This window comes from Sinocyclocheilus rhinocerous, unplaced genomic scaffold, assembly GCF_001515625.1.
Source record: "Sinocyclocheilus rhinocerous isolate Xijiao unplaced genomic scaffold, SAMN03320098_v1.1 scaffold1127, whole genome shotgun sequence".
Taxonomy (NCBI): Eukaryota; Metazoa; Chordata; class Actinopteri; order Cypriniformes; family Cyprinidae; genus Sinocyclocheilus; species Sinocyclocheilus rhinocerous.
This window is the reverse complement of record NW_015632463.1, coordinates 952,379-971,760: the sequence shown is the minus strand read 5'-3', so window position 1 is coordinate 971,760 and position 19,382 is coordinate 952,379. Positions and strand designations below refer to the sequence as shown.

Genomic DNA, 19,382 nt, shown 5'->3' with positions numbered 1-19,382 from the left:
AAGAATGTATAGGTAGGGAAGCAGAGTCTTTTACTCTTCTCTAGTCAACTGTGGGGAGAGATGTTTGGCTCTGACTTCCTCCAGAGTGCAGCATCATGAGGAAGCCATTTGTTAAGAGGTACTGGAGGACCATTATTGGTTCATAGATGGAAGTAAGAGGTGGACTCATGGTGTTGCCCTCTGGGTAAAGGGTTTAGAGGTGATACTTGGTAAAGTCTCAGAGGGGGGAATGTGTTGTGAAATTTTACTCAAAAATATTATGTATGGTAATAATTACAATCAATATGGTGATTATTTTAATGATTATTTCAATATTAGAAGTCTTAATAAAGGCTGTGAGTCTTAGGTGCCCCCTAATGGGCAAGTATGGTGCTTTCCATTGGGCAGCGCCAATGAACTAGAGTAAACTATTGAACTTTGGGTGACTTCCAAGAATATGTCAAGGATGGCACAAACAAGTATGATGAATGACCATGAGGACACCTGCATCTAGGGAGAGAGGATGAGACCAAGGTTGAAATGGAAAATGGTTCAAACTAGAAGGAATCTACGATTAGAAAGTAAACCAAAATGAGAACGAATTCATTGTAGCAAAACGAATGGGGCAAGACCAATCAGAGGCCGAGTTGTCAATTTTTGGTTGAAAAGACTAATAAGAACGAGGTATAATTATGGGTGCCTGGACAGACAAAGACTCAGATGCAGCGGCTGTCATCTCGGCTTTGTTGCTGTGACCTTCTTTCATCTTCGGAATACAAATTAAGATATTTTTGATGGAATCTGAGAGCTGTCTGACCCTGCATAGACAGCAAGGGTACTACCACGATCAAAGTCCAGAAACGTAACAAGGAGATCGGTAAAATAATCCATGTGACATCAGGGGTTCAACCGTAATATTACGAAGCTACGAGAATACTTTTTGTGCGCAACAGAAAAAAAAATGACTTTATTCAACAATTTGTCTCCTCCGTGTCACCCTAACACCATTTTGGAGAGTATCCACTGAATGCAAACAGCGTATGTTGTTCTGTGTCAGCCGTACCACACTGATACGTTGATTTCGTTCAAATCAAAGCACAAATAACGTAGAAAACATATCTGCGTGGCGCAGCTGACACAAAACAGCATACGCTGTTTGCGTTCAGTGGATACTCTCCAATGCTACTCTCCTTGCTACGTTTCTGGACGTTGATCGTGGTAGTACCCTTGCTGTCTATGGGAGGGTCAGTGAGCTGTCAGATTCTATCAAAAATATCTTAATTTGTGTTCTGAAGATGAACGGAGGTCTTACGGGTTTGGAACGACATGAGGGTGAGTAATTAATGACAAAATGTTCATTTTTGGGTGAACTAACCCTTTAAGCAGGTGTATGACTCTAACTGGTACTCAGATAGAAAACGACCCCAGCAAGACAGAGTTAGCAGATCTTCATGAAGTCGAGGGCTCCAGACATGAGTTTGGCCATCACGCGCACAGGTTATTCGACAGCGACAATGACCTGGACTATCACGTGCACCATCACTGGCATCCTCATGAGAGCAACTCATATTATTCGTAAGTTGGCTATAGAACATCACTTATTCAGTTGTCATCATGTGTAACATTGAAAAGTTTGATTAAAAATGACTGCTTTCACAAGATTGTATAATCTACACAAATAATGTTTTCATATAATTGAACTGCATTTGGATTAAGTTGGCGTGTGTTTCGTGTGATTTTGCAGTAAATGTATTAATTTATTATTTATTTAAAGGCCTCTTTTTTCCTGTGTTCATATATTAGCTTTACCTCAGTATAGGAAAGAAAAACTCTAAATGTAACCATAATTGAAAATAAATAATAATATATTTGTTGTTAATAGTTATTTTTATGCATTTTGAAAGATCATGTGACACATAAGCCTGCGTAATGGCTGCTGAAATTTCGACTTTTCCATCATAAATTACATTTGAAAATATATATAAAAATAGAAATGTTATTCTAAATGTAATAATAGGCTATTATTATGTTTATTATTAATAGTTATTTGCATTTGATTTTATTTAAAACAATGCCAAGTCTTTCAAGAAAATTATAAGTTAAGGAAAAATCATTGCAGATTCAGGTTGTTTTTAACCAATTAAGTTATTTACGATAACAGTAACAGTCTAAGATTGATGAATTTAATTTCAAACAGAGAAACAAATAATAAATGTCACTGCAAGTTGTTAGACTTGCTCATTTAAAGAGCACTTAAAGGGATAGTTCACCACAAAATGAAAATTCTATCGTTTACTCACCCTCATGATGTCCCAGACGAATATGACTTTCATTCTTCAGGTGAAAACAAAGATTTTTAGAAAAATAGCCCATCTCTGTGAGTCCATATAATGCAAGTGTATGATGGAGCCAGTTGGGCCCAAATGGGCCCCAGGTGATGAATCAGTGTTTTCCGAAGCAAAATGTGTGTGTAAGAAAAATACTAATATTTTAAACCTTTTTAAACTCTAAACCACTGCTTCCGGCCAACTGCCATATGCATGTTAATGCGTTCACTTCTGATGTAAATGTCAGCATGTTGTGAAGCGCGATGTGTGAGGAAGTGCATCACCTCCCAACATCATAGCAAATGTTAAAAAAAAAATGAGAGCAACAGAGCAAAGTGTGAGTCGCAGAAGAATCTTGTGAAAGAGCAGTAAAATCTTCTTGGCCTTCTCATGAATGAATATTGCAGTTATTAGATTGACACATTTCACATAAACCATATTGAAACATAAATTATTTAGCCTGTTTATTTCAATCTCGTTTAATTTCAGGGCTATCGACAGATACATTTGCAAGCTTGCGATTCTTTGTCCCCTGTGCTCTGCAAAAACTGATCAGTAAAGATTTAGCGGTGGAACAAAATGCAATTTTGCACACTACAGAATTGCAATGTTTGATTTATCATGTTGCAAAGCAAGGAATGAGTTTTATTCCAAGTGACACCCACAATTGTGATCCGTTACACAGTACAATTTGCGCTGAGGTTTTTGCAAAATGGAATAAAATTAGATTTCATCCTTTGCTGTCTACCTGGCTTGTGTTTGAATATAACTTGTTTATGATTAAACTAGTTCAGGGTCTTTGAAGCCTCTTTAAGTTCAAGGGAAATTGACACTACAAAGCAGCTCTGATTTATTTAATAAAGTAAATTAATGAAGTCCTGAGGTGAAGATCACGCTATAATATGATGTTAGGAACGTCTGTTGTTAGAGGTGGTTTCTGTAATGAGTTGAAGCTCTAGTAAAGGATGTGTGTAATTAGAAGTCCATCTGCATTGATCTCATTGACCACTGCTGTAATTTATGGTCTTGTACTGTACTGTAAAGTAGGGCTGTGCAATTAATCGCATGCGATTGTAATGAGCATCTCGTCAGTATAGCCGGTTCCGTGATTGGTAGTAAATCGCCATCATCTGCTTTCAGATGGAGCGGCATTTACTACACAGAGCCGTAGTTCACTGACAAGCTAGGTAATATCGCGTTCATAATCGCAGATGAATCCCATTCAATTATGAACACGATATTGCCTAGCTTGTCAGTGAACTACGGCTCTGTGTATTAAATGCCGCTCCATCTGAAAGCAGGTGATGGCGATTTACTACCAATCACGGAACCGGCTTTACTGACGAGATGCGCTTGACAATCGCATGCGATTAATTGTCATGCAGCGTTTGGTTGATTCAAGGAGGTCTGTAATACCTGGAAAAAGCTAACATTCACACTAAGTGTTTTGTCTTAAAATCACATTTATTCAAAACTATATTAAAATGCAATGCAATACACATAATAACTTGAATATTCCTCTGTGATTATGGTGATTTTAATTTCAGTACTAAAATTCAACTTGATATTTTTTGAGGGGCATAAAGTCAGAAATGTCTGGGTGATACAACTGTCCTATTTTCATAATGAAGGTGAAAAGTTTAATTAAAAGGATTAAATAACCCTTATTAAATAGATTTGAATAAACTTTTCTTAATAAAAGGCTTTTCACCACTTAGAAAAAAACGTTTGACTGCAAAATAAAAGTCATGGGGGGGCATAAAACAGGAAATTATATCATAGAGAAGAAAGGATAGCCCCTGCAGACCCTTATGACTGTGTGTCAGGGTCGTTTATTAAAATTGTTTTAATATATTTTAAACATATTTTAAAACACTCACAAATATTCAAGATGAGAGCAAAAATGGTTATTTTTAAACCACATGACATTTTTAGTCGTTATATATTTTTTGAGATTTCTATGAACTTGGTGTGTGTGTTTTAAACTAGATTTTTAAAAGATTTGTCCTTTTATTTATAATGAACACTCTTATTTATCATTTTTGCCTCCCCATAACTTTAAATATTAGCCACTAGAGGTGTAACAGTACACAAAAATGACAGTTCGGTACGTACCTCGGTTTTGACGTCACGGTTCGGTATGGTTTTGGTACGAATATGTGTACCGTTACACCACTATTAGCCACATATTTATAATTTTCATTGTCTGTCAGTAGAGAAATATGTTTTTTAGCCACCTGGTAGTTACAACATCTACTACCCAGCCAGACTCTCTCCAAGGCTGCATTTACTTAATAAAAATGTAATGAAATTAACTCATTTGTAAGGGAATTAATCATTAATTTTATTTCTAGCTCAGGTTTTGAAAGGACTCGAATCTGAAAATTCTGAGTCAACCTGCTTAAAACTGAATTCAAATCTGATAGTTTACACTTTAAATCAAGGGTTCATGCCCATGTCAAGCGAGTGTGGATCTGCCATCCTTCTGCTGGACAGGGAGCTCTAAAATTGTCTCTTTTGTTGATCGGATTTAGCAATTTATGTGTTAAATGGTCAGGGGTATCACGCATCTGGTCCTTGAAAGCCCGTAAAACAAAGATAATTTTGTATCCTAGTTTGAGTTAGGGTTTAAGCACTGTCTTTATTTGAGTCTCTTGAGAGATACGCTAAATAGGACAGGAACTGCTTCAACCCTTCACTGACCCTGCATGAGTTTTACGACTGCAGCTGGTTGCATAGGGGTGCCTCAGTTTGTCTCAATGGAATGTGATTGTTTCATGTGTGACTCAATAGTGTAAGTGGGTCTGTTCAAAGACAGAGATCCTACAAAAAATACAGTAAAAACAGTAATATTATAAAATATTATTACAATTCTATTTAGTTTTCTATTTTAATATATTTCAAACTGTATTATATTCTTGTGATAGAAAAGCTACATTTTCAGCAGTCATTACTCGAGTCTTCAGTGTCACACGATCCTTCAGAAATCATAATATGTTGATTTGGTGCTCAAAGTTGGGCTGCTTAATATTTAATAACATTTGGGCTTCTTAATATTATTATTTGGGCTGCTTAATATTTTTGTGGAGACAGTGTGTCAGGATTCTCTGATGAATAGAAGGTTTAAAAGAATGTATGTGAAATATATAATATTTTTATATTTAACTATATAAATGTCTTTACTGTCACTTTAAAAAAATCTTATCTAAAAATCTGAGTGTATATATCAGCAATGCATCGTCATTCTCTGGGTTTTGCAGGTTTGAGGCCATTCAGCGCAGACACACCACCTTGAGAGAGAAGTGCCGCAGGCAGGCTGTCCGTGGCCCCGCGTACATGTTTAGCAAGAGAGGCACCAGTCTGACTGAAGAAGAGGAGCGTTTCTTAGATGCCACAGAGTACGGAAACATCCCTGTGGTCCGTAAGATGCTTGAGGAGTCCAAGACTCTGAATGTAAACTGTCTGGACTACATGGGCCAGAATGCATTGCAGCTTGCTGTAGAGAATGAGCACTTGAAGGTCATAGAACTGTTGCTGAAGAGAGAAGGGCTAACGCGAGTGGGTGATGCCCTGCTTTTAGCCATCAGCAAAGGCTACGTGTGGATAGTGGAGGCCATCGTGGCCCATCCGGCATTCGAAGGCGGGCTCCGCCTGACTCTGAGTCCCCTGGAGCAACAGCTACGAGATGACGACTTCTACACATACGATGAGGACGGGACTCGCTTTTCCCAGGACATCACCCCTATGATCCTGGCGGCCCACTGCAAGGAGTACGAGATTGTGCACATTTTGTTACTCAAGGGGGCTTGGCATTGAGAAATCCCACGACTATTTCTGCAAGTGCAGCGAGTGTGCAAAGAAACAGAAGCAGGATACTTTCAGCCACTCACAATTGAGGATGAACACCTATAAAGGCCTCGCCAGCGCTGCCTATCTGTCACTGTCTAGTGAAGACCCCGTGCTCACAGCGCTGGAGCTCAGCAATGAGCTGGCACAACTCGCCAACATTGAGACTGAATTTAAGGTGAGGAGGTGCACAGAAGCGCTCAAAAAAGTGGAAAAAAAAAAAAAACACACACAAGATATGTCACTCAGATTCACAGACTGGAGTTTGTGGTGATCCATTTAAATAAAAATGACAGCATATATCTGTATATTTCGTGTATACAGACCCATATTGTTTGAGAAAATTTTTAAAGGGACAGTTCATTAAAAAAATGAAAATTCTGTTATCATTTATTCGCCCTCATGTCGTTCCAAACCTGTATGACTTTCATTTTTCTCTCCTGTGGGACATTAAAGAAGATATTTTGAAAAATGTATATTTTTTTGTTTGTTTGTTACCTACATTCTTCAAAATATTTAATTTTGTGTTCCACAGAAGAAAGAAAGTCATACAGGTTTAAAACCATTTTTTTTAATCATTCAAATTTTTTTTCATAATTCTGAGATAAAAAAATTATGACGACATATTCTGAAATCCTGAGATAAAAAGACATTAATGACATAAATCATAATAATGATATATTTATAATATAACTATGTATTGACAAAAAAAGTCATAATTATGATAAAAAGTCAAAATTTTTGTCAGTTTTAACCTTTTGTTATGTCATAATTATGACTTCTTATCTCACGATTTCAACTTTATTTATTTATTTATTTTGAAGCTGTTTTTGTCCTAAAACCATAATTAATTCAATTATTAATTGACTTCTATCAGAGGGTCAGATGTCAGATATATAAATTGATATAAATAAAATAATAGTGATTTATATTGTGATTTCTAACTATAAATCAAATATAAAACTATGCATATATAAAAATGTGGTTAAAAATATATAACTATCTAAAATTTGGTAAATCTCGTGCAAGCCAACCCTAAAAAATATATTTTTTTTTTTATATGTACAATGAGTTTAATCACTATGAATCATTATGTACTTTGTGCACAATACAAACTCTTTTAAGGCACTCTCATGATTATTGCAAAGCACAGTTTCTCAGCTAATCTAGAAAGTGTCCAATCGTGAAAAGTGTGCTCATGGCTCTATAATGAGCTGCTTCTCTCTGAAAGAAACATCTACGCTCATTCGAGCTCACAGACCAGCAGATTATTCCACACGAAAACCAATTTCCCACCCTTGAGATTACCCTCATTATAAATTAGAGGCTGTTCGATGACAGTTTCTGGTTCAGTAGAATCTCAACACAACATTTTTCCAAAAAGAAAACGTTTCTCCAGAGAGCTTCACACGCTTCAGCGATGTGTGTTGTTTTATATTTAACTATGTAGGGGAAAAGTTCTTCCCTGAAAGTCACTCTGGGGAAATATCTAATCGGGAGATCTCAAATCCAGACAGTTTTTCTCTTATTGTGGTTAGTGAGCTATTAATTGAAACTGCTCCACCGAGAGCTTCCTGTAATCACCCCGTTATTATTCTTTCATCACTGTTTTTCTCTACAGACGATCACATTGGCAGTTGTAATGGCGTGTCAGTGATTCCGCTTCTGTAATTCCACATAAAATGTTTGTTCTCCTAAACCACTGCGATGCTATAATTAGCAGGATGGTCTTCTCTTGAGTGCCCTCCATTAGGTAAATTTCTGTTTGCAAACATCAATCAGACTTCCATTTGGAGGTGCGACATGGGACTTTCATTAATTCACACACATACATGTCTTTCACAACAGAGCGTTCACTGTTCGCTAGATGCAATTTGGGTCCCAGTTGGAGTGAATTATTTTTTACAAGTGATTAATAGCCCGTCTGAAGTCACAATACTGTCGCTCTGTTTTGTTTCAGAATGACTACAGGAAGCTCTCCATGAAGTGTAAGGACTTTGTGGTTGGCATGCTGGATCTGTGCAGAAACACAGAGGAAGTGGAGGCCATTTTGAATGGAGATGTGGACCAGAGCCTCCCGAGCGAACACCACTGGCCCTGCCTTAGCCGGGTCAAACTGGCTATTAAGTATGAAGTCAAGAAGGTACAGGGAAATGATTTATAGACTAAAGTGGAATGGTTTCCCAAGACAATGTCTAATTCAATGATATCCCTACAGTTTGTGGCTCATCCGAACTGCCAGCAGCAGTTACTGACGCTGTGGTATGAGAATCTATCAGGCCTTAGGCAACAGTCAATCAGTGTGAAGTTTTGGACAGTGCAGGGAGTGATGGTGGGCCTTCCATTTCTTGCCATTGCATGTTGGATTATGCCCTGCAGCAAGGTACATCATCATCATTCAGAATCAATTCATTTAATAACACTGGGCAGACTTCTCTTTTCTTCCATTGTTTAATGTATTTCTGCATTTGATCTTTTCTCCAGGTGGGCCAGGTTCTCCGCAGTCCCTTCATGAAGTTTGTAGCTCACACCGTCTCATTCACTCTCTTCCTGGGTCTTCTGGTTCTCAGTGCCTCTGACCGCTTCGCAGGAGTCAAAAACCTTCCTAACGAGACCATCACTGATCATCCTCGGAAAATCTTTCGCATTAAAACCACTCAGTTGTTGTGGACAGAGATGTTAGTAATGGAATGGGTGCTGGGTGAGTACCAGTCAAGCATGAGCTGCAGATCGTTGTTAGATTATAAAAAACCTTGTATCAAAAAGAGTGTCAATAAAATAAATCTTTTAAAAAGTAGTACTGTTTACACCTTGAATATATGTGAGTGCACAGTTTTCACATTTACCGTTGCTCTGCAAAATTTCATAGACAAAATCCAATCATTCAAATAGGAATCAGTGCGATTGGGAGTTTTGCGTGAGTGCACAAGATTTCGCTCACTTTCAAGTTGGTCATGTAAATGTAATTTCGCTGAAATTTTGCTAATGTGACTGCACCTTAAATTATTATTTTAATAAAAAATGTTTTTAAATAAACTTTTAAAATGTGTTTATATTTTTCACTTACCATGAATGGTTAATGCATAAATATAATGCACTTTTTTTTTTTTTTTTTATAAATAGGTCTGAACGTTAATCTTAAATCATGTCATTGACATGATTTTTCAGGTCAAGTCAAGTCGCCTTAATTTATATAGCACTTTCTCTACAATACAGATGGTGTCAATGCAGCTTTACAGTGTTAAACAGGAAAATAATGTTTCAAAAATGCCAACAAAATTAAATTCTGCTGTAAAGCAGCTCTAAAAAGAACACAATATAAAGAGTCAGTTGTTCAGTTAAAGTCAGTTCATTGTTGAGTCAGTTCAGTTTAATAACTGTGTAAATTATGGAATGAGTTCAGTTCATCTATAAAGCAGCTCTGTTGAAAACAGTGATGTCATCATCCAGCTCTCATCCAATAATAAACAATCTCATCAGTTCTCATCCAGTAGTGTCTTGTGCAATCAAGTCAATAACATTAAAGGGATAGTTCACCCAAAAATGAAAATTACCTCATGATTTACTTCACCCTCAAGCCATCCTAGGTGTACATGACTTTCTTCTTTCAGACAAATACAATTAGAGTTATATTTAACAATGTCCTGACTCTTCCAAGCTTTATAATGGCAGTGAATGGGTGTTATTTTTCAATAGTCCAAAAGAAATCCAATAAAGTGCATCCATAATAAAAAAGTGTCCCACATGGCTCCGGGGGGTTAATAAAGGCCTTTTGAAGTGAATCGATGCATTTCTGTAAGAAAATATCCATATTTAAAACATTATAAACGGTAATCTCTAGCTTCCGCTAACTGTTGTACGTACGTACGTTCACAATAGAACGCCATTCCGACGGATGATGTATGGCGTAGCGTAAGGTCCAGTGAGAATATGCTAGTCTTGCAATAACCAAGATTTTGTTTTCAGGAGCTAAGGAAGCAAAGTTTCTTTTGATACATCAGCTCAGGATATGCAGTGTGTGTGAGATATATATATATATATATATATATATATATATATATATATATAATGTGGTAAATTTTTAGTAAATGTTTATTTAGCAAGGACACATTAAATTGATCAAAAGTGACAATAATACCATTTATATGTTATACTATATTATATATGTTAAACTTTTGTATTCATCAAAGATCCTAAATCCTAAAAGAAATTGATTCCACAAAACATATTATGCAGAACAACTGATTTAAACATTAATAATAAGAAGAAATGTTTCTTGAGCAGCAGATCAGCATATTAGAATGATTTCTGAAGGATCACGTGACACTGAAGACTGAGAATAATCTAGAATAAATTACTAAATATTTCAAGCATGATAAATTAACCCTATGTCTTTTCTTTGTTGTACGTACGTACGTTCACAATAGAACGCCATTCCGACGGATGATGTATGGCGTAGCGTAAGGTCCAGTGAGAATATGCTAGTCTTGCAATAACCAAGATTTTGTTTTCAGGAGCTAAGGAAGCAAAGTTTCTTTTGTTTAGCAAAGGAAAACCAGTCTCCTCTTGGGTTATATCGAAATCCTCCGACATTTTTCTTTCCTCGTTTGTACTTCTAATTCATGACCGGTGTTTACACCTAGGATGCCTTGAGGGTGATTTTTGGGTGAACTATCCCTTTAAGTGTCCAAATATTAAGTGTTGCCAACTTAGCAAGCCAAAAAGCAACAGACAAAGGAATTATTGACTATATTCACTGGTTATAATCTATTCACATTAATTAAAAAGTGATTCATACTCTCCTAAATCCTAAAAGAAATTGATTCCACAAAACATATTATGCAGAACAACTGATTTAAACATTAATAATAAGAAGAAATGTTTCTTGAGCAGCAGATCAGCATATTAGAATGATTTCTGAAGGATCACGTGACACTGAAGACTGAGAATAATCTAGAATAAATTACTAAATATTTCAAGCATGATAAATTAACCCTATGTCTTTTCTTTGATTCACCCTGATCAGGAATGATCTGGACGGAGTGTAAGGAGGTTTGGGCTGATGGGCCACGAGAATACATCATGCATTTGTGGAATGTGTTAGACTTCGGCATGCTGTCGGTTTTCGTGGCGTCATTCACTGCACGGTTCATGGCTTTCCTCCCATGCACATCTATATGTGGATTTGCACGTGACTAATGCAGACTTGATCAATGCCTCATTACCAGAAGACGTGGCCTACTTCACTTACGGTATGTTGCAAAAATAAAGAATCTGTATATTCAATAAATACAAATCTAAAGTGAACTGTGACATAATGTATAAAAGACCAGAAGGCTGTTTCTGCTCTCAATCAAATGCTTATACATGCTGCACAGACTTTCTTGCAGCTGCCTGAAATGAAACATAATGCTGCCATCAAGTGGTAACACCAAAAAGTGCTTCCTCTCTCTCAGCCAGGAACAAGTGGCTTCCCTCAGATCCTCAGCTCATCTCTGAGGGCTTGTACTCCATCGCTGTGGTGCTCAGTTTCTCACGTATCGCCTGTTCTGCCGGCCAATGAGAGTTTCGGACCCCTACAAATATCTCTTGGGCGCACTGTGAAGGATATTTTTTAATTCATGGTCATCTACATCATGGTCTTCCTTGCCTTCATGATCGGCATGCATGTTTAATTTGTATTCCTACTACTTGGGAGCTAAATACAACCCTGCTTTTACCACGTAAAAAAAAGTTACGATGACAATTATTATATTTAAGATTTACTTGTTAAAGGGATAGGTCACAAACAAACAAATAAATAAATAAAAATGTAAAATAAATGAATAAATCTATAATTTATTCCCCATCGTTTTGTTACAGATTAGCTGCTTTTACAAATTTCTCCTGTGAAACACAAAAGTAGATGTTTTGCAGAATGTTCAGGCTGCTCTTTTGTAGCTGTCAAGCTCAAAAAAAGACAAACACATGATAAAAGTACTATAAAATTAGTCTATTTGACTCAAAAAACATTCAAAGGTTTGGGGTCAGTTCTTTTTTTTCCCCCAAGAAATTAATTATTTTATTCAACAAGGACGCATTAAATTGCACAAATGTGACGGTAAACATATTTATGTTACAAACGATTTCTATTTCAGATAAATGTTGTGTATGAACTTTCTATTCATCAAAGAATCTTGCAAAGGAAAGTATTGCAGTTTCCACAAAAAATATCCGGCAGCACAACTGTTTTCAACACTGATAATAATAAGAAATGTTACAGCAAATCAGCATATTAGAATGATTTCTGAAGGATCATGTGACACTGAAGACTGAAATAATGGGTGCTGAAAATACAGCTTTGCATCACAGGAATAAATTACATTTTAAAATATATTCCAATAGAAAAACAGTTATTTTAAATTGTAATAATACTTCAAAATAATACTGTTTTTACTGTATTTTTCATCAAATAAACGCAGCCATGGTGAGCATAACAGTGACTAAAAACAGTACAAAAAATCTTACAGGCTCCAAACGTTTAAATGGTAATAAATTTGTGTGAGGAATAATGTGAGATTTAAGCCAAAAATCTTCCTCTCAGCTCTCAAATTAATGTCTTACATTTTGGTGTTTGAAAAGAGCAGCTCAGACAGTAGTTTTTGTGTTCCACCAATGAAAGTAAGTTTTGCATTTTACATTTCACATATATGTATCTATCTGTTGCAGGGTAGAGGAAAGCTTTAAAACGCTGTTCTGGTCCATCTTTGGTTTATCTGAGGTGATCTCTGTGGTCTTGAAGTATGATCATAAGCTCATTGAGAACATTGGTTCCCTTTCAGTCAGTCACGCACATCAGCTTTTCGCTTCGGAGCCGAGCCTTCTACAGGACGAATCGGTGTTGGTGTTACGGCGTGTCAGCGAGGGTTGCCATCCAGGCTGCTGAAACCTCGGCGGGCTGCAGCGTCCATTCTGTGGTCTAGCCGCGACCTCCCCTGGGCGCTTCAGCGCTCTCTAAAAGAGTATTTTTCCTTCTAAAAGAGCTATTTCTAAAAGAGCTTCACGAGCGACGGGCGTCTTTTTAAAGATGGCTTCCCGCTCGTGCGTTTCTGGATGTGGTTGCTTCCTGGCTGATCCCAATTCGTCAGTCACGACTGACGTAACGTCGAACGTGACTGACTGAAAGGGAACGTCTAGGTTACTTGTGTAACCCTCGTTCCCTGAAGGAGGGAACGGAGACGTTACGTCCCGTCGCCACAGTTGCTGGACCACCGCTGTACGGCCGGGGCGCGTAGTCTCGGCTCCTCAGCGAATAACTGATGTGCGTTTGCACGCGCTCTCCTTTTATACCCGCAATCCACCAATAGGAATAAGGGAAGACACAAGCAACCAATAGCATTGTTGAATGGGCTGAGATGTGGACTGCCACTGACCTGCCAGCAGTTTATATGTGTTTTTCCAAATAAAAGCCAAATGTTAACCATAAGTTAACATATTCCATGGTGTGCCATAGCCAAGCCACATATGGCTCTCAGTTGTGTGCTATCATCTGGGCCATATACCTCAAAAAAATTGTCATCCAAAAGAAAATTCCCTCCAATTCTAAATCCATGGCAAAACATATACGGTTAAAGTTTGGCCCATATGTGCTCAGCCATGCCATACCTAGGCCAAATGTGACAGCTATCAGCCACATTTGGCCCAAACGTTCTTGCTATCTGGGTAATGTACTTTTGCAAAAAATAAAAATATTCAAAAGGATCGTTTGTCATAAACATGGTTATATTTGTGTGTGTGAGAACAGGAGGACGCTGATGTAGAATGGAAGTTTGCTCGTGCAAAGCTGCGGCTCTCCTGTTTTGATGAAGGCAGCACTCTTCCACCCCCCTTTAATCTAATACCCAGCCCCAAATCCTTCTATTACATGGCTCAGCGCACCAAAGCATGCCTAGTGAGTTTATGCAAGGCCAGGGTTTGTAGCAACAGCAGCCAGCAGGATGTGGGAATGGCCTATTCACACTCTAAGGTGAGAGGTCAGATCAAATTGTTCAAATGTAGAAATCGCAGTTTGTAATTTTGATATCTTTTCAGCTGCATGGGTTTCGACCGTACCACGCACAAGAGGGATTCACGGTTAGAAATCCCATCAAACACCCCACAAGATATCAGGTATACTGATTAATTGTTTATCCAAACTTGTTAATGTACAGGAATCATCAGGCAAAACCTCATTCTAAACCTTCTTTCTCTCATAGAAACTCATGAAGCGTCTCATCAAGCGGTATGTCCTGAAAGCTCAAATTGACAGTGAAAGTGATGAGATCAATGAAGGTAAGACTCATTTATTCACCCGTTAGTGTCTCTTGTGTGATTTACTTAGGCCCTAAACAAATTTTTTTGATAGATGTTGATCTAGTATATGTCAAGCGATAAACTGTTCAAGCGTTAAAAATGGCTGTAACTGTGATTTTGGAGCCAAGTTTTACTTGAAACCAGTTAAACCCTTGTTTTCATGTGGCTTTTCTTCTCAGGTGAGTTGAAAGAAATCAAGCAGGACATTTCCAGCCTCCGCTATGAGCTCCTGGAGGAAAAGCACAGGCCACTGAAGAACTTGCTGAACTGATTCAGGAGTTTGGAGACAAACTCAGCAAAGGAACCAAGATAACATGAAAAATGAACTCTTGTGATTGTAGTTGAAAGTGTCCTAGGCCGAGTTAGAGCTGCTGAAATATTTAGTTTAGACACAAACTTTAAAGTCTCTTTATACTCTTAATCTGTTTTAGACATTGGTTTGTGAGGAATGATTTGTGGTTGCCTTTTGGGCAGTGCTTGAAGTGGAAAAAAAGAAGTGCCGGTACTCAACACTTTAAATAAGTACTTTTTAATTTTCATAATTCACAATGTAGGCTATGTGTAGTGCCACAATCAATCAATAATTAAATAAACGTTTTCCAAATAAGCACAAGTCAAGCTGCGATACCAAACAGGACCACAGGGAGACGCCAAAGACCACTAAACCTCCTGCCTTGACCTGGCTGGATACATTCAGAATCGCTAAACTTCTTACTACCGCATAACACCTCAGCCAGCCAGCGTCCATTATAAGCCAAATAAGCAATGAAAAGAATAATGTACTGACATCTGGACGTGAGTAATATAGTCAACCAAAATGTGCATGAGGAACTCCAGGACCTGGACAGAAATGCAATACCATCTCTCTCTCTCTCTCTCTCTCTCTCTCTTTTAAATCATGTATGATGAAGAAATATGAAATATGTTATTATATTTTGCCTAAAGAAAATGAAGCATTTAAAAAAAAAAAAAAAAAGACTGTTAAAGGTTTTACATTGTGACATGATTTCCATGACATTTAAACAAATTTCCCTTCCAAGTCCATAATGCAATAAAATAAAATATAATAGAAAATAATAAAATAATATATAAAATAATTTTAATTCCTCCAAAAAAGAAAAAACAATTAAATGCAAAATGATCCTAATGGAAGGCTTGGTTTTCTTTATGTAAAATTGAAGTGAATGAAAACAGCTACGTGTGTTACTGAATATTATGAACAGTGTTGGGGAAAGTTACTTTTAAAAGTAATGCATTACAATATTGCGTTACTCCATAAAAAAGTAACTAATTACGTTACTTAGTTACTTTTTATGGAAAGCCTCAGGCTGAAGGGAAAGTAGATTTACGTCCGTACAGTAGAACACAGAAGAAGAAATTTCAACACACGGGGACAGGAGAGCTATCAATCAATAAATTGAAAAAAAAAGAAGTAACTTGCGTTACTTATTTGAAAAAGTAACTCAGATATTCTCTTGTAAATTAAAAAGTAATGCGTTACTTTACTAGTTACTTGAAAAAAGTAATCTGATTACGTAACTCGCGTTACTTGTAATGAGTTACCCCCAACACTGATTATGACAATGTATTGTAAATAAAAGTGCCTGCTTGAACCTAAGTTATTAATAGTATTTTAGCTATTTTTCAATATTATTAGTATTTTTATAAACAAACATGTAAACTATTTCTTGCAGTTTTAAAACAAACACAAAAACCGTCAAGAGTCTGGGTCATATTTTAGCTAAAAGGAAAAGAAAGGAATTAAGGGTTATATTTTGCCTAAAGAAATTAAGAATTTTATTGTTATACCATTTTATGAAAAATAAGCTCATTTGAAAACTGAAATTGCCAAACAACAAATAAATGTATTACAGTAATAAAAGAGTGAAAATATTCTTTACTGTAAGCGAAAAAATTCAGAATTTGATTTGATTTCACTACCCCATATAATTATTTATCTTTTGTGTTGTTTATTTTTTATTATTTGTTTCATTACTTATTGTTACTATATTATTTTGTTATTTTTTTATTTTGCATCTATTTATGTGTGTTTTCACTAAATAAAGTATTTATAAATAAAAATAAAAATAAATAATTGTTCCACCCTTTTTATTTGACAGCAAGATCCTCCAATCACACAGCTCCAAATACACCCCATGCGTGGCGTTTTCAGGAAGTGATACTAAATGGAATTTCTGCCTTTCCCCCCACGTGAGCCTCCATCGAAGCACCACGCGCAGCCGGCTGCTAACGGTCAGTATATCACGTCACTGAGAAGCAGAGGCGGCCGAGCTCTGGACCACAACGTAACTGCCGTACGGACGCGGCGGAGCGGATAATTGTAGTCTGTGAGTACATTGCAGTAATGTCCGATAACGAAATTGCTTCGAGAAAACGGACCACGTGTTAAAAATAAGTTGAACTGCAGAAGGGTGGTTTCGCGCAAGCGGCGCGTGGCGTGGATGTTCTCGGGCTCGAGAGGGCCGTGCGCAGGGCTGCTTAGCCAGTTAGCTCGTCCAACTATAGTCGCGCTTTTCTCTTCTACTCACAATCAACCTCCTTTTAATCAAATAAAACTTCTGTCTTATACCCGGTCGGTCTTTTCGGATTTAAATTCTGAATGATCCACCCTGAAAACTGCTAATTCAAGCTCTTCGCGCTAGCTAGCTAAAGTTGGATTCTCTTTCTCAGCAGGTCCAGACAGCGCGAGGAAGATGGCGGACGACCCCAGCGCAGCGGACAGGAACGTGGAAATTTGGAAGATTAAGAAGTTGATCAAAAGCCTTGAGGCGGCTAGAGGGTGAGGATCCTCTAGATTTGTTTACAGGTGTTGAATGACAAACAGTAGCACCTCTGATGTGCGATTCGTTTTATTGTTTGGGGACCACATGCTAACCAGCTTGCTAACAGCTGTTGGAGAGAACAGCACAGTGGACGGAGAACGAGACCGCGCACTGTATAGGTCTTTATTTCGATAATAGTGTTGAGTGAAGGATAAAGAGCGGGAAATGTTATATGGTGTCGTTTGAAATGTGAAGCACCTTCCAGACGACGCCTTAAAGAAAGGTTGGTTGAGGCGACGTGTGTTAAATGAGTGAAACCATGCTAAATATGCTACATGTTTTGTTTCTCTTGTAGTATTTTTAAACGTCATATTAATATCACGGTGTAGTAACATTGTTGTAGTTGAATATTGTCTCATTGTTTAATGGCGTAATAAAACCAGTCGCCTTTGTTAAAGATAGAATTCACCCCAAAAATGAATTTTCTGTCTTTTTCTGACAGCCATGTTGATTTAAACCCTCTTTTTTCTTTTTCTTTCAGTGGCATTCCTTTTGTTCCCTCTTTATTTCTTTCTTTTTTTACAGTGAAACTGAATGGTTAAGCAGATTGACAGCCTCGGTCATCATTTTTTGGTTATGGAACAATGTAAATGAATTTAATGCTGACTCAAAAAATGTTTATAAACAGTTTAGTTGTATCATATATTGACTTGACACTTTAAAGAAAAGTCTCTTGAGCACCAAACCAGCATATTAGAAATTACAATGATTTCTGAAGGATCATGTGACATTGAAGACTGGAGTAATGGCTGCTGAATATTGAGCTTTTCATTACAGGAATAAGTTACAGTTTAAAATATATTTAATTAGAAAATACATTTTAAATCTGAAAATATTTCACAATATTACTGTTTTTACTGTGTTTTGATCAAATACATGCAGCCTTGGTGAGCATAAGAGACTTTTCAAAAACATTAAAAAAAAAAATTTAAACTTTTGAACGGTAGTGTATGTTAATGAAAGTCTCAGCCTGCTTTTATATTGCTGTTATATTGTTTTCTCCTCAGAAATGGCACCAGTATGATTTCCCTCATCATCCCACCCAAGGATCAGATCTCACGTGTTGCCAAGATGTTGGCCGACGAGTTCGGCACGGCTTCGAACATCAAGAGCAGAGTCAACAGACTCTCCGTGCTGGGAGCCATTACCTCAGTACAGCAGAGACTCAAACTCTACAACAAAGGTAAATGAGTGGGCTTAGCTTCATTTAAGGCTACGTCCACACGAAGCCAGAGCTTTCCCTATCCGATCTTTTTTTTCCCCCCTCGTCTCAAGAAATATCTGCGTCCACACAAAACTGATACAAAATGATGTAGTATACATGCCAGACCAGTATGTGGCGCTGTAATTCTGCCACAGAGATACACTAAAAATGGAGAAGACTTGGACTATGCGCATAACCCTTTGCGCGGTATACAAACGAACATGGAACAATACATTTATTAATCTGTGTTAATGTTAAAGTCCCCCTGTGGTGAAAATCAAGTTTTTTTTTTGTTGTTTATTTGTCTATGTGGTGTTTTTAATATGCTTTTAGACAAACCATGTGCCAATCCATTTATCAACACCATTGCTGAGTATCTTCTCCTTAAAACTGTAGTTTCCCAAAGACAGTCACAGAAACGTGGTTTGAAACGCCTTTTTTTTTTTTGCTACGTCACAAAATTCAATAACCAATCGCGTCATGGGATTCTATCCTTGGCATATCATTAACTGTGCTGCAAGGCAGAGGGTCTAGTAGTGAGAAGGCAGCCAGGTTAATCCGGTAACAGTTATATTTTTTCTGTAGATGTTTCGCTAACTGTTAATATTTCCCCCTATTTTCACGATGTCATGTGCTGTTAGCGCTTATTTATTTGTATTTAGAACCGCTAACTTGAATAATAACCTGCGGCAGCAGTGTAAAAGTAGCCCGGAGTCAGACGCACCTCTCCCGCATTGGCGTCCGTTCTTCACTCACATTTGCTCTCGGGCGTGAACTGGAATCACAAACTTGGCTGCATTCGAGTCTTCAAGGCATTTTGAAGACACAACATCGTCAAGTAAGTAACTTTAA

The 19,382-nt window shown here is 37.4% G+C and overlaps 1 protein-coding gene and 1 pseudogene across 1 annotated transcript in view; both read left to right on the top strand.

Annotated features, from left to right (window-relative positions):
* The first annotated feature begins 1,369 nt into the window (after positions 1 to 1,369).
* Positions 1,370 to 14,836, top strand: LOC107742400 (short transient receptor potential channel 7-like; annotated as a pseudogene).
* Positions 14,837 to 16,667: 1,831 nt separating this feature from the next.
* Positions 16,668 to 19,382, top strand: part of LOC107742375 (eukaryotic peptide chain release factor subunit 1-like) — a 13,155-nt gene continuing 10,440 nt past the window's right edge. Inside the window, exons 1-3 of the mRNA XM_016555325.1 lie at positions 16,668 to 16,831; positions 17,175 to 17,283; positions 18,334 to 18,509. Coding sequence (XP_016410811.1) covers positions 17,198 to 17,283; positions 18,334 to 18,509 — 262 coding nt within the window. The 5' untranslated portion in view covers positions 16,668 to 16,831; positions 17,175 to 17,197. The remainder of the gene's footprint in view (positions 16,832 to 17,174; positions 17,284 to 18,333; positions 18,510 to 19,382) is intronic.